Source organism: Eulemur rufifrons, chromosome 25 (assembly GCF_041146395.1).
Source record: "Eulemur rufifrons isolate Redbay chromosome 25, OSU_ERuf_1, whole genome shotgun sequence".
Lineage (NCBI taxonomy): Eukaryota > Metazoa > Chordata > Mammalia > Primates > Lemuridae > Eulemur > Eulemur rufifrons.
Genome location: NC_091007.1, coordinates 6,880,774 through 6,896,509, shown reverse-complemented (window position 1 = coordinate 6,896,509; position 15,736 = coordinate 6,880,774). Strand labels below are relative to the sequence as shown.

The 15,736-nt window shown below is 41.6% G+C and overlaps 1 protein-coding gene across 16 annotated transcripts in view; it reads left to right on the top strand.

Moving 5' to 3' along the window:
- Positions 1-15,736, top strand: part of PARD3 (par-3 family cell polarity regulator) — a 565,900-nt gene that overhangs the window by 92,117 nt on the left and 458,047 nt on the right. For all 16 annotated transcript variants that reach the window (XM_069458878.1, XM_069458879.1, XM_069458877.1 and 13 more), the window contains exon 2: positions 5,471-5,572. In XM_069458878.1, the coding sequence (XP_069314979.1) occupies positions 5,471-5,572 (102 nt within the window). The remainder of the gene's footprint in view (positions 1-5,470; positions 5,573-15,736) is intronic.

The following is a 15,736-nucleotide window of genomic DNA, read 5'->3' as shown; positions in this document are numbered from 1 at the left end:
TTTAATGTGGGGAAACACATGTCATTCTGGGGCATTAACTTGAAATCATTTTTTGTTATTTTTCTGTTACTCAGCATCTTGACTTACTTGACTGGTCTTGTAATTTTATTACCCTTTATATTGTATCTCCTGCCTTTGCTTTTTTCCCCTTTAGTTCTCTGGGGAGATATTTTCAACTCTTTTCAGTTCTCCTATTGAGCTTTTCATTTTCAGTATTTTAATTACCAAATGCTTTTCAAAAAAAATTCTCTTTGTGTTTCTTTTTTCTTTCTTTCTTTTTTTTTTCTTCTTTCCCTCACTCCTCATCCTCCCCTGAAACTTTGGATGCACTGTCATCTGAACTTGCTTAGGGCATCACTGATGGGTTTTTAAAGAGCATCTTTTTATAGAGTCTCTGGTTCTTTCAAGTTGTGTTTACTCTTTGTTTTGGTCTGTCTTCCATCCTTGGCGCTGTCTTCAACAGTTTGTGCCTGGGCAGCTGGCTCCGACAGGAGGGCTGCTGAGGACGGCTGGAGGAGAGGGAGGGTCATGGCTGGGGCCAGATTCCCAGGCTTTTCTCTTCTGATGGTTAGAACCCAGGGAATGATCTTCCAGCCTCTTGCCTGGCTTGGCGCAAGCCCGGCCCCCAGCTTTCTGGGAACAAGCGGAAACAGAAGGCTGCTCTGTATTCAGTAGTGAACGTTTATCTCCTCCCATTTTTAACACAGAGCTTCTGCAGTTGTCCCCAGTCCAGACCTGCTGTCTTATACCCAGGGGAGGGACAGGGACCTGCTGTGTGGAGTCTCCCAGGAAGCTGAGGCTTTAAGTGATGCTCAGACTTTCAGCCAAACCCACTCTTTTCCTTCCCACCTTCCTTCCTGTGTTCAGACACACTTGGTTCTCCCCGTTCTCTGTGGGCTCCGCAGGGGAAGTCACGTGGCTTCCTGGCTCTCTGCTCAGCCTCCTTGGGGGGCTCCCTTTGCAGCTCAGAGAAGTGTGTCACCACGGGGCCATCTGCTTTCCAGCTTCCAGAAATCAAGTTGCCCGTGTTTCCCTCTGGTCTTTTTGTGGGATTATGCCTGGAAAAATAAAAAACAACCAACCCCCCCTTCCCCCAATGTATTGTAGTTTTGATGGACTTTTCAGGAGAAGAGCAGCTTAAACGTGTGTCTGTTGATCTGAGGTTTTTACCTTTCCACTTCTGCCTTTTGGACACTTCTTGTGTTCACAGCTTTCTGAATCCACTCTGCCACTCCCCTTGCCTCTCACCCCTCCCCCCGCTCTGGGTGCCCCTCTCGCCCCTCCCCCTGCTCCGGTTGCTCCTTTTCTGCTCCCCTCCCATCAATCTGCTCACCTGGTAGGAGCCAATTCTGCCAAATCCTCCCTCACAAATCTCTCCGGAGCCTTCTTGCTGACAGTCATCCTTCCCTCCTCTAAACTCACGCAGCACTTTGTGGTCTATTTTTCTTCGGACATGTGGTCTCTGCCTCTTTTTTAACTACTTATTTATGTTTTATCTGATGAATTGTAATTTCTGACAGTGAGCAATAATTGTTGCTTTGCCTTCAATAATTAGCACGTAGTAAATACTGAAGTTTTTTTGTTTTTTCTACATGGATTTTTAGCAATCTTTTTTTCTAGTCTTCTGTTTATAAGTGTATTTTCATTTGAAAATTGGACAGGATATTGACCACTGCTGTATGCCATGGTTACTGCAGAAGTAGGATGCTCTTTGCAGTTGCAAGTACTTTCTTTGAAACTTGCATACAATGTGCAGAGGCGATACATTATTCCGGTTACAACTCAAGAGAAGCTCATTAGCTTGTTGCATAAGGTGACGATGCTCTTTATGGAATCTGGGAGATTTCTTGAAGGTGGGACACGAATCAGTCTATCCTTCGGACTTTTCCTGCACTGTTTTCTCTTAGTGATCCTGGAATTGAGTGGCCATCAGCATGCCTTACAGCTTGCATCTTGGGGAGTTACCTGTGCTTACGTTCTGACTTGGTCTCAGGAAATGTTCTCTCCACCCTCTTGCTCCCGGTCTAGGCCAGGCTCTAGCCCATTCTTTATCTGGATGAGCAGCAGAGATTCCTCTTGTCGTTTTGTCTCCAGACTTCTCTGGGCTTGGCCCCATCCCTGGGGGGCAGCCTTTCCTGACCGGGCCATTTGCTTCTTGATAGTCTACTTGATGGCTGAACTTGGCTCCTCACATGTTGCTCATGTGTGATGGACTTTTGGTAGTCATAATGTAAAATTTTTATTGGGGTTTAAATCTTTGGTTATTTTAAGTGGACATATCCTAATTGAGAAATATTTTTTCATTTTTAAGATTGAATATTGTGTCATGTTTGTGTTTTAACCCAGTGACTGGTATAATTATTGTAAAATTAGTGTTGATTAGGAGTGTAAAAAGTGGCTTGTCACAGCTTACGTTTCTAAGTTTTGACAGACAGGACAGCAATGAATTTTATTATTCCAAACTTTTGAATGCAAATAGCCACAAAGTAGAACCGAGTATGTTCCAACTTTTCCCCTATTGCATACTTGACTATTCCCTTGAAAACACAGCAGGCCCCTCTGTCTGTTGAAAGAGAAATATGTTGATGAAAGTCGCCAGTCAAAATCTCCCAAGAGACCATTGTTCCAAGGAGTTGTATTTCTCAGTGGCAGAAATATCCTTCCTGGTTTTTATACTCTTGTGGGAGGAGGTCATTCTTAGAGGCCGTGCTCACACCTGATTTTTTACAGCGTAGCGTGCTTTTGTTGGGATTTCTGGTGATCTCAACTCCCTGTCTTTGAAGAGTCATTTCCATTCCGCACAGTTTTGTGGAGAGGCAGCCTGATGTTGGCCTTGGCGGGATGTTGTCACGGCTGCTCGGCATAGCCGAGCGTTGAGTCAACAACTGAGTCTCAGAATTAGAAAAGCCTTGATCAGTTAGTTGGACGATTAAGAGCCAAGTTTATAGAGTATTCCAAAGAGGGGGGCAGTGATCACTGGTGTCAGATTCTGCTGACAGACGAAGATGAGGTTGCAGAACAGACTTCCTTTTGCTTTGGGCATTGTGGAGGCTGTTGGTGACATGATGAGTGGTTTTGGGAGTGTGTGGGGAGAGGAAGCCTGGTTGGAATTGGTTATGGGAAGAGACAGACCTGAAACAACAAGTGTAGAAAATTCTTTAAAGAACGTTGCTGTGAAGAGTATCAGAGAATTGGTACAGTAACTGGAAGCTAAAGTAGGGTCTACAAAAGGTTTTGTACTGCATATGTAAAAATAAAGCATTAAGGATCTTCAAGGCTAAGCTTGATTCCTGACTACTGTTTTCCATACTATTACGGTTTTTTAGGAACATTAACGGTGGGCTGGAGATAGACTTCTATTCTGCCCTGTGGGTGTGATGGTCAGGACGTAGCCCTTGGAGAAGAAGATACCTGAGAAGTCCTGATGGGTGGACAGGATTGGTGGAAGGAGAAGTTAGGACCCAGGCATTGGGGGCTCTGGGCTCGAGCTTTGTGGGTCCAGCCTTACAGGACTTAATACAAGAAGTAAAAGATGAAGTTCTGGGTAAGAGGCTAGAATGTGTAGTGACTTCAGGAGGATGAAGTTTTGAGGTTGAGAGAGTCTTGAGGGTAGAGATTTATTTCGAAGGGGTGGCCCCAAATGTTACATAAACGCTGCAGGTTGTGATCTCATCTGGAGAGTGAAGAGGATTAGGAAGCTTAAAGAACAGTTTTTGTGAAACACATGTTGAGGGTCAGTGTGTGTGTGTGTGTGTGTGTGTGTGTGTGTATGAGTGTTTCAGAAATGAAAGTTGATACTTAGCCCGTGAGGCCACCCTAGAGCTTGCTTGGTAGGGAGGGGAGGACAGGATGAGGCTGCTGTTAGTGGCCAGGGACTGATGGCCAGGGGGACACCTTTCTGTTATGCATCCCCAGGGAATTTGTTATTGCCAAGTTCCCTTGGAGAGTTAATACCATTTGGTAAGGAAGACTGGGGACTAGGAATACAGTTTGTTTTGGGACTTTGTTCTTTGGTGGCTTAACCAAAGAACTGAATCTGGAAGTGACAAATTCTGGAGCGCTCATGAGTGGCAGGTTCCCTGGAGGACATTACAATAGGGGATTTCATGTGCAGTCAGGTCCCACAAAGGAAGAGGATGCCCAGATGTGTGTGTGTGTGTGTGTGTGTGTGTGTGTGTTGCAAACTGACTCTTGGTGTTCTGGATGAACAATTCCTTTTATAGAAGTCCATGTGGTTTAGGGTGCAGAGTAACTGGAAGTTATTTGCATAGTAGTTTTTATGGTAATGTTTAAGAACTTTGAGGATTAATGTTTGAGCTGATGGCTGTGCTGGTTAAAAAGTGACAAGGTAAGAAGTGTTCCATTTTAGTGGCTCCTAGGCATGCCTTCGTTAGAGACTCACTTGGGGGGCTGCTTAAGAATGTGGATTCTCACTCCCCTTCCCCACCCCAGGGTCTCAGTCCATAGGTCTGGTTAGGATCCAGGAATCTGTATTGTAACTATTACTGATCTTTTGCCTCTGTCGTCCTGGCTTTGCTTCAAGAAAGAACTGTATCAAATATCACTTTTTAGATTGGAAAAATCTAAAAAGAGTGTTAACTTGAACTTTTGGATAGCGGTTTGGTGTTGCAGAGAATACACATTGGTATGTTTTCACTGGAGTATTTGAGAATGATAGTGGAAGTTCAAAAGCAAACAACTATGTTCCCTCGTCAAATAATTTGAAAACAGGGTTTTAACGATTTTTTTTAATGTATATCATATAGAAGTGTATACAATTGAAAATGATGTCCTTTTTCTCCCTTCTGCCCAATTCTACTTCCCGCAAGAACCACTACAAATTTTGGTGTGATTTTAGACACTTGAATATGTATATATACAGGTGTGTGTGATTTTGCCTTTATAAAAAGAGGCTCAAACCACACAGCTGTTCTGAGCCTGCTTGGTCCACTTGTGGTCTTGTCAACATCCTTCTGTGTCGGTATCTTGACTTCTTTGTCCCTAAAGAGCACTTAGGGCCACTGAGGTGTGCAACCCACTTTTTGCAGATGAGCAAAAGTAGGAGTTTTTCACGTATATAATATATGCTCTTACTGGGATATCTTTGTAGATTGCGTTGAGGGGATTAATGCATATTTTGTATATTGGACAGTGGAAAACCTAATATACTTTAGAGAAATCAATATTTCCTCTGCACTGAGTCTTGCTGGTTTCTGCAATTCCTATCATAACAGTGTATCAGCATCTGAGCCAAAGGGAAGAGTCTGCATGACTCAGTCCACCATAAAAAAGGAAAATGGACTCAATAATACCAAATTTAAGCAGCTACCTGAATTTTAAATCCATTGCAGTATTGCTGATACGGTCGATTCCTTTTTATGGGCAGGAAGTTACCACGGTTTTAAATTGTCAAATTACCTTTTGGTGGTGGCTGACTCACTGTGTTCAATATTTCTGTTCTTTCGTGTAGGATCCGAACTACTGGATACAGGTGCATCGCTTGGAGCACGGCGATGGAGGAATCCTGGACCTAGATGACATTCTCTGTGATGTGGCAGATGATAAAGACAGAGTGAGTTCACGCCCAGGGGAAGCTGCTCTGAACGCATTTTCCTGGGACTGGGGAGGGAGGTTGGGTAGGTAGGAGTCCTTTCATTTCTGTTTTAGACGCATACTGTAAGGAACAGTTGGGCCACTCACTTTAGTATGTTTTGTTTTATAGCAAGTATCCTGAATCTTCACTGCCTTGAATGCCAGGGTATCAAGATTTTCTTGATACCTAGGACTTTAATATTAAGTTTTGGAATTTTTAAATTGGAGGTTTTTAAAGGGAAATACCACAAAAGGTTTCTGTGCCCTTTCCTCCCTTAGTTTAACCAAACATAACCTCTTTCTGGACAAGTGGGGCCCATCTGTGTGATCACTGTGTTGTACGATACATGAGGTCCCCGAGCTGGGTCCCAGCCTTGGCCCAGCGATTATCTGTCCCCACGGCGGGCCCGAGGGCCGCACTGCCTTGCTTACGGGCTGAGCGAGTGTGTCCCAGGCATCCTCCCTGCGGTGCACTGGCTTTCAGGAAGCATCTTTCTCCGTCATTGCTCCGGGTGTGCTCTTACGTGAACACCATCTTCAGCGTAGTCTGTGATTTTGGCATCGTAAACACGGCCACCTACGGCACCTCAGTGTTACTTTCCTCCCCCTCCTCCTTTTTTATGTACCCTTGGAAGAAATCGGGAGGAGAGCAGACTCTAAACATGTTAAGAATAAGTGACAGGATGCTTGACTCTGCATGCAGAAGTTGTCACATTGTTCACTGTGGTGACAGGAGGAGCCCTGAGCAGGCTCACGGAGCCATGTGGCCACACCTTTTGTGTTTGGCTCGCGAGGAATTGCAGAAGGGCTCATAGCCACATGCGCCATTGCACTGTCTCAGCTGCATGGAGGCAGCTGCCTGGTAGAGCGACTTCTTCATAACACTCCACGGTGACAGCACAGGGTGTCCTCACGCCAGCCGGGTTGCGTCATGAGGTTGGAAGATGGTCAGATCCTGTGGATGCTCATCCTGCTTCCTTGTGGGCACCGTGGTTACTCGACCTTTGTCTCGCCTCCCACCCGCCCCTTGACTGGGCTGGGAGCTGGGTGAGCAAAGCTGTCCTGGGCTTGTTCACACCCACATTCCTGACAATTAGCAGCGTGCCTGGCTCAGAGGTGGTGGATATCTTCCGTGTTTTCTTGAAATCTCAAGGAAAACAAAAAAATTGCAGATACCAAATACTGCGTAAATTCAGAACTTTTTTGTCTATTTATGATTTGATGCCTTTTTTTTTTTTTTTTTTGTATTATTTCTCCTTTTCAGTGAGCCGGGCATCTGGTAACTCTCAAATCCTTTTCTGCAATCCACGTGCACAGTACTATCTAGAGATTTATAAATTACAGTTTATCGTGTGGTTCAACTCCAAAGTTACAGCAGCTTACAAAGATTGATGAAGAATTTAAGCAGGTGCCCTTTCCCAACCATGATTATTAGAAAGGGATCAGCTGATAGTGTATTGATCTTCAGTATTTTCCTTGTCTCTCTTCCTTATTTTCTTCCCTTCCTTTCCTTCCTGTATAAAAATAACACACAACTCCTTGTGAGGAAACATTGGGAAATGCAGAAACATACAAAGGAAGTAATCACCTGTGATCCCATTGACATGCCAAGCTCATCACTGTTGTTGAGTGAGCTTTTCTTCCTGAACTTTCTTCAGATAGAGACACATAGTCTTTCTCTTTTAAAATAAAGAGGCTTTGAATAGTAGCTTGTTGGTTTTGTGGTGGTTTTTTTTTTTTTTTTCTTTTTGAGACAGAGTCTCACCCTGTTGGCCAGGCTAGAGTGCCGTGGCGTCAGCCTAGCTCACAGCAACCTCAAACTCCTGGGCTCAAGCGATCCTCGTGCCTCAGCCTCCCGAGTAGCTGGAACTACAGGCATACACCACCATGCCCGGCTAATTTTTCTATATATATTTTTAGCTGTCCATATAATTTCTTTCTACTTTTAGTAGAGACAGGGTCTCACTCTTGCTCAGGCTGATCGCAAACTCCTGATCTCGAGCGATCCTCCTGCCTTGGCCTCCCAGAGGGCTAGGATTACAGGCGTGAGCCACCGTGCCTGGCCGAGTCTTTTGTTTTATGTGTGCTTTTGTGCACTTACACCACTATGGAGAAAGCAGGGTAAGAGGGGTCCTCCCGTGTCCTGTCCTCATCAGCGTCCTCTGTACTCTGAACAGCTGGGATGAGCACACCTGTGTCTCCACCGTGTTTCCTTTTTCCTTGTGTAGACCGAGGCTTTCCCTCAAGGTGGTACCATCCTGCCTTATACTTTGTGCCTTTTGGTAGATCGAGTAAGAATCACATATAACACGGCTTCTGTGATGTGCCTGGCTCTGGCACGTGGCTTGGAATAACCTGTTGTGGAAGTTGAGTTGCACCAGGTGGATTTATGGGCTGTGCACCGTCTCTGTGCTCCTGAGCGGAATTGACCCATGTGTTGAGCACAGTGCCGTGAGGTCTTAAGGGTTTACGAAGTACCAGTTACTGTTCATCCTTCCTAACCAATGTGCACGCCCGGTCAACATAAAGACTCTAGACAGAGTTTACATGTTGAGTCAGTAGAATATCAAGATACAGGTGTCCAGCAGTGTGATTTTTAAAAAGTCTTTTGAAACGTAGGGAGACTGACTTTATGGCCCAGCATGTGGGCTTTTTGTAGGATGTTCCATGTGTGCTTGAGAAGAATGTATTTTGCAGTTGTTGCACTAAAGGTTATAAAAATCAGTTAGGTTACAGTGATGTTGTTTGGATCTTTGGGGTAATTTGTCATTGAGCAACTAAAAGTAATGCACTTTTCTTTCAACACAAGTAACTGTTACATCACGCAAAAGCCAAAATGTTTCTGATCCATCTTCTGAGATAGTTGAATATTAAAATCACAGAATTCTTAAAAGTATCTTTTAGATTTTGTAACCTTGTGCAGATTTGATGATGAATCTGTATTTTCTAGATTCTTTTATTGTATTTCCTGTACAAGTTAAAAAGTCCTTTAACCTGCCAAAAAGGTTTTAAACATGAATAAGTGGAATCCATTTTTAGACAACTTTATGTCACGCTGATTGAATCCATTTCCAAATAGAAAAATACTAGAGAGTACGGTGTACCACAGACTGAAATAGCTTTTAAATCAGTGTTATTATTCAGAAATACTTTAAAAATATAATGCGTAGTTTAAATATTTTTTCAGTTGTGACTGTAAAAAATACGATTAATTAATCTAGACTCACAATACCCAGGTTCACAGGTATTGTTGGGTGTGTTACTCAAATCGAGGAATCGTGGAACATTGTTGGTGGTGTGGCTCTTGTCCATGGCTCTGAAATTCGATTCTGCTTCAATCATTCTGGAGCATTTTCAACTAATTTTGGTGGTTACTCTAAGGATCTTGACACTTGCTTTGATTTTTGCCTTAAAAAAATCACAGCTCTTCTAAATAATTCCTTTAAAAAAAAGTCATATTTTTTGACCTCCCCACCCCGCCCAATGCTTAAAATGCAGGTGCGCCCCCCCCCCCCAAAGCCTAGCGAAGTAGGATCTCTGTGATCTGCACCTGGGCACCTCCAGGTGCTATTTATGCTCACTGAACTTGGAAACCACAGCCTCGATGGTCCCTTTCTCTGCGATGGGGAAAGTTTTATCAAAGGTGCAAAATCTGTACCTGGCCATTATGAATTTATAAAATTATTAAAAAAATTTTTTTTTAATGGAGGGGAAATTAGGATTGAGAGGCAGTATTTTAAAAGACTGCAAAAGAAAATTGAAGTAAATTAGCCATACTTTTGCTCATTATCCTTTAGAGTTCAGGGCATGGCACTAAGGAAGTTTTCTTTTAGTGCCTTCAATTTCTGGGATTTACCCACATTTGTTCAGAGTGTAGGTCGTCTAGAGTGTAGGTACTCCAGTGTAGGTCGTCTTGGCTTCTTGGGGTAGGTTTGGTTTCTAATGTATTGATATTCATAAGCTATCTGTTTCTGGTACAGGCTAATGTTTGGTTATGTAGTTTCTTCAGTTACTTAGTCTCTTTAATAATTAGTATGTGTTTTAAAAAATTGTATGTCTCTTGTTGAATCTTAAGATTATTAGCTAAAATAAAAAAAAAAAACTACGTTGAATGTACTACCTTTTGGTCCTTGGGTTAGGGCTGTGTATCCTAAAGCACCGAGTTTTGTGAGGCTCTAGTATTAATAGTATTACGAGTATTAATTATGTTGCAAGTATTCATAGCATTCAGTACTTACTTAGAGACCTGTTTCTCGTTTTTCTCAAGTTTTGCTTTCACCATCTCTCATGCTCAACCTCAGTTCAGTTAGACCTGAGATAAAATGAAGCAAAGATGGTCTGCTTGCCTTTTGAAAGGGTTTTAGAAAAATACCTTTCTTTTCCTTTGTAAGACAGAGGAGGGGGTGTGGTGTTCCAGACTCCTAATTCATAATGCTTGTGCATATTTTGTTGTGTGTTTTTTCTGAGTGAAATGTGTGTATTAGTGCATTTGATCACTCCATTTTTCATTTACTGGAAGAAAAGAATGTTCAAAGAGCTTAACAAAAAAATAGTCCTGCTACGAGGGCTCCTGTCGTGAGGCAGGAGTTGTGATTGGATCCTATTGTAGCTCTCTGTTTTGGCAAGGAATGGGTTAAAGAGACTTCTTTGAACCTGAATGTACTCACACCCTGCTCTGACTCCAAGGTGTGTGTTGATACACCCTGTTCTACTCTTGACAAACTACTCCTGTCCTGTTGAACTGGTGAAGGTTGTTTTGCTTTGGTTCAGTGGAGGAGCCTGTGGCCAGCTGACTTCCGTGGCGCCATATGCAAAGTCCGTGCTGTGCGTCGCGGGTTATTGAGGTGGAATGGGTTCTATTCTCCATTTGCCAGCTGTTTCCTGAAGACTGAGCAAAACACAGGTTGTTTGGGGATCATTTTATTCTATAGTTAGTTTTGAAATCTGGGTCCTTGTGGATTTTGCCTTCCTAATGGATTGAGATGGCAGACAGAGCGAAGAGGAAACCTGCAAAGAGGTATTACTCTTTTTCTGGTACCTCTCGGAAGGATTCAGTGAAGGCGCTGAGATTTTCAAGGTCATTGAACCTCAAAAGAGCCGCTTCAGAAATGGGCAAAAGACAGGTTGGTACAAAAATTTCTGACCTCTTTAAAATTTTTTTTGGAGTTGAAAGTGACATGTATTCTTTCTGTTTATTGCCGAATATTCTTTTTGAAAAAATGTCTTGATTAATTTTTGAACATTGTTGTATGGCTTCAAAATTATACTGATATTTTCTGTGCTGTTAATCCATTGGTGGTTGTTGCTTATTTATTAGTGTTTCTGTTTATTCAGTATGAGGGTGTAAATTACCATGGGTCACCATGCTAACAGTTGTAATGTTAGCAGAAGGTTCCAATTACTAACATGGAATCTTCTGCTAAAACATGGCTTTAATGCTACCCAAACATGTCACTAAGAGGGTCGGTTGACCTTTTATACATAAATAAAATACTACAATAAAAACAAATGAGTACTTATGGAACGCTATTCCTATGAAATTATATAATTGTTTGGAATTAAGTTTACATTTCCTAAAGATACTTTTAAACTACTGAATGGAAATAAAAATGACAGGAGGTGATTCTAACTCTGCTTTCGGTGTAGGCTGTTCCAAAGAATACATAGCATATCTTTTAACAGTATTGTGTGTTCAAAATCAGATTCCTTTCTTAATGTTATTTTAAAAGATTCATTTTCTTAATCTTTTTGGAGCTAATTTGTAATTACCTAACAACAATAATGATGATAATTAAAAGGTAAAAATAACCTCACACATAAAATGTAATTTTTTTCCCCTTTATAATTTAGTTTTGGAATCGTGCCATGGCTCACTTGTGCCCTCTAGTGGTCTTCTGTCAGAACGGTTGTTTTTGAGCTGCGAAATCATTGAGAACTAGTCATGACATCCATGTTCCAGCTAGGGGAGGAAAATGGTGCTTTCAGTATTACAGATGAATTTGTCAGAACTGTTTCCTTTTTACTATTCAAATTCAGCTCAGATAAGTGGTATCGATTCTGGTCAGTGAGTGATCTGTGTTTTGGGACTATCTCTTAAGGGTTTATACACGTGGATGCTTAACACGTGTCATCAGTTTATTTTGGTCCTCACATGTTTGCTCAATCTTGAGCAGTATTGGTTTTACCTTTCCTTTATTTTCCTTATTGTCATGGGGAACGTTGACATACTGGAAATAAATCAAGTTTGAGATATTCAAAATCTCTATTTTATAAATAATTTCCTCCAGCAGAAATCACCACCATGATAGACATTGGTAAAGAATTTCCAGCGATTATTTCAATATGATGTTCAGATTAATGTAATTTGAGTAAAGACAGAGTCAAACCTGTTTTTAACAAGTTAAACTTTCTACGTCGTGTGTACCCAAAGTAACACTGCGGATGAACGAGGAAATCGAGGTACTGCCTGAAAGTGTCGTGCTGATTCGGTTGGCAAAATCTTTTCTCTTCCCATTTGAAGATGCAGGGTATTTAAAACTACACTTGAACCTGAGGGTGGTGGCCTTAAGTGTCCCTGTTTGGTACTTGAGAGAGTAAATATGAGTGTCTTGTATTGTCCTTACGGATTCCAAGGATTCTGTGGCATTGTTTATAGAAGTAGGGTGTTGACCTAGAGCTCATGCCAAAATCTAATTGGTTTAATTAAATTCTGCTGAGTATTTCTACCTTCCTGCCCTAAACTATTTCTAATTGCTTGTCCTTCCAGTGGCGCTAATAATGATGGTGTTCTGCTCTTGTAAGCATGCCTGTAAATTAAGTTCCAAACTGGCTGGTAGAAAGGTGTTAACTTTTTTATCTTAGAGATGGGTTATGGCGTTTTGGAAAGTGCATAGGGACATTGGTGGTCTAGGTGAAGAGTTTGTTGTTGTGTTTTTTTTTTTCCCTCCAGCAAGAAACATCCCCTCTTGAGAGCATTTTGTGTGCGAGAAGTTAGCATGTGACATTTAAAGCAGCCACATGATTTCAGTTTTATGCATCACTTTGGGGTAAGGTTTCCATACAAAACATAAGTTTTAAGGTCATTCTTTTATATACTTTTTTGGAGGGGGGGAGGGGTTGTAGTTAGAACAAGAGTATAATCATACCTCTAAGATTTGTCAAGAGAATTGAGATGATTATAGGGAAAAACAAAACAAAACAAAACCGTAAGATAAGCTGAAATAGCCTATAATTGGGCATTTTTTGGGCATGGTAGGTGAGGGGTTCAATTTTATAGCACGCACAGCTGAAATTCCTGCCTCAGCAAAAACAGAACACAGTGTTTGAAGTAAATGGTTGAAACTAATGCGTTCAGATGTATGCCTGACCCAGTGCCTGGACTTCAGTCATTTACTTTGGCACCTGTGTTACGATTATCTATATACCTAAGTCTATATACTGACATTAATTATATAGAAAACAACAGTCTAGATGTAGAAGTCAGCAGTACGATACATTCTGACAGGGTTGCTTAATAGTGGAAAAACAATGATGCTATCTGGGAAAGGCAGATTTTTAAAATTCAAAAAGGAAACTTTAAAAGCTGTAACCCAGAGATACAGTTTATATAATTTCTCTATTACAAAGATGTCCTTTTTAAGGAAATCTAAAATAGAAGGCACAACTCAAATAATGCTGCCTTGATCTTGTTAGGGACTTACTGTTTTGAGCCCTCTTAGTTCAAAGGTAAGACACAAAGGGAACTGCATGGGTAAGCTACCCGCCTTTGGGTCAAAATTAAAGTTAATACTGAAGTCTCTAATCCGATTGCTAATTAAAAATCTCCTAGCCCCTCAAACATAAAGCATGACGTTGTTCATAATAGTCATTCTCTGGTTATCTAACTTTGAGTCCCTTTCCAGTATAAACCTCTGGGAGATAAATAACTTTGTCAAAGAATATTTTTTAACTCTGCCTAGTATAATTTTAGTTTTATCGTGGGATTGAAAGGAAAATTTTTAATAAATGACTTTGGAATATGTCTTACACGTATATTTGAAGACCATCAGAGATGTCAGATACCTTAGATACATTTTTTTAAATCACATTTGATGCCAATACTCGAACCATCAGAACATGGTGAAACAGCCATTTTGTGAAGGATCCTGTTCCTTTTCATTAACTCCAAGCTAATTACCACCTCCTCTCTTACCATGGGCAAGTTTGTTAGTAGGTACAGGTACTTCTCCCCTTCTCTTGCCCTTGTCTTGTCATCAGTTGCGTTCACTTGTATCCTGTGACTCCTGGCACCCAGGAAGCGCTCAGTAAACATACGTTGAACGAATGGATGAAATAGACAGACATGGCACCCAGACTACCTTTGCCTTTGAGAAGGTCCTATTGTGCAAGTGAGTTTTTTCTTCTTGGGCTTATTCGTGAAAATTGAATATTTACCATTAGATACAACTTCACAAAAGAGGCTTTGGAGTGTTCTTTTCTTCCTGTATTTGGAGACATTTATTTTTATGAGGATCACGATAATGAAATTTTACAAAGCCAGGTTTGAAGGAAGAGGAATTGCCTGTTGTCGTCTCCCTCTTCTCTCAACTCGTCCTGGATTTTGAACTCGCTTGAAGCTACTCAGATTTATGTGAACTGTGAGGGACACGGAGGTTCCAGTTCAGATCTTTGATGGGATGTAGTAACCATGGTGCAGTCGCACTGGGCAGGTTATGTCAGCGAGGCAGCATCTATAAAAGCAGAAGCGCAACAAATGAGGGATCCCTTGGACCCCGTGGACTGAGGGAGGTTAATAAGGAGAAACCTAAGTATCCGGTGGTGTAGTCGGGTTTTTGTTGAGTAATTCCCGCGGTGCCACCTGGAGTCTAAAGGTGATGGTGAGTTAACTTGTGAGCTTTGACGAGGCGCGTAGGGAAATAGAGGTTCTTGGGCATTTTGTATTGTCGCAAAGAGCATCAACAGTGACTAGAGACAGCATCAGTTTCTTGCTCCTTTGTTAGCCATGTAATTAGTATATATTACATGAATATATACGCTACAGTTTTTAAAACAATCATTAATGACTTGATAATGTACTTTCTGTACTTATACAAGGATTTTTTTTTTTGTGAGACTTGACATCTGTTTAGTGATAAAGAAATCAGGTGGGTTTATGAGAATTTCTTTTTTAGTAAGTTTATTCCCCTAGCTTATTTGAATTGCTGTACTTACTTTGATAACACATTCTGGAAATCTTAATAACTTTCACAGATTATATTAGGCACAGAGAGTTCGGCAAGTTTGTTTGGTGTGGGTTTTTTTTTTGTTTTTTTTTGTTTTTTTTTTTTTTTTGCTTAGGAAAAAATTTTTTCCTTGTCCTTGTGGTTTTACTTACGTTGCCTATGTCAGTAGGGTGCCTTTGCTGGAGGGTGCTCGTTTTCTTTTTTGGGCTAAAAAAGAGTAAGTGCTACTTATTCACAGATCCAAGTGATGTCTCCCCCTCTCTTTGCCCCATGCATATTTAAATAATTAACAAACACTTCTCTACTGTCGACAAATTCTCTGCAAGCCATTACGGAAGAACAGGGGAGAGTATGCTTGAGAACTCAGAAGGCAGTTAGAGGAGGGTATTCAATATTCCACAGGCTAAGACTAGCCTGGGACGTTCTTAGCAGCCTTATCTGAAGCCTTAACTGCGCCCTGTGTTCACTGTGTCCCTTTGTCAGATCCATCTTTGTCTAGAATCGGATGCTTGGAAGTAGAAAAAGGAACGTTTTGAGAATGAGCAAAGCTGGTTAAAGGGCCAGCAGTTTACTCGAGACACTCTTGAGATGTGTCAGCTCCCTTTTTTTTTTAAAGAAAGTGAGCACAGGCGAAGTGTGTGATTTCCCTGACGAATGTATCTGCAGTAAAGCATCCGAGGAACTCCCTGCCCCTTGGTACCTTCCCAGGTAGACCTGCTGGTCCTAGGAGCAGAACTGAGCCTCTCCCCAGGGTGCTCCTGGCCTGTGGGAGCTGACTGTGGGAAGACTTCCAGGATGAGAATATACCTCTCTGGGTCTGCTCCATGATTAGGAACCTTTATCTAATGCTAATTGGACTACAGTCTCCTGCCTTCCGCACTGAAGGGCTTATCTGGAGGTCAAAGCCTCTTTTCTGTGTTATC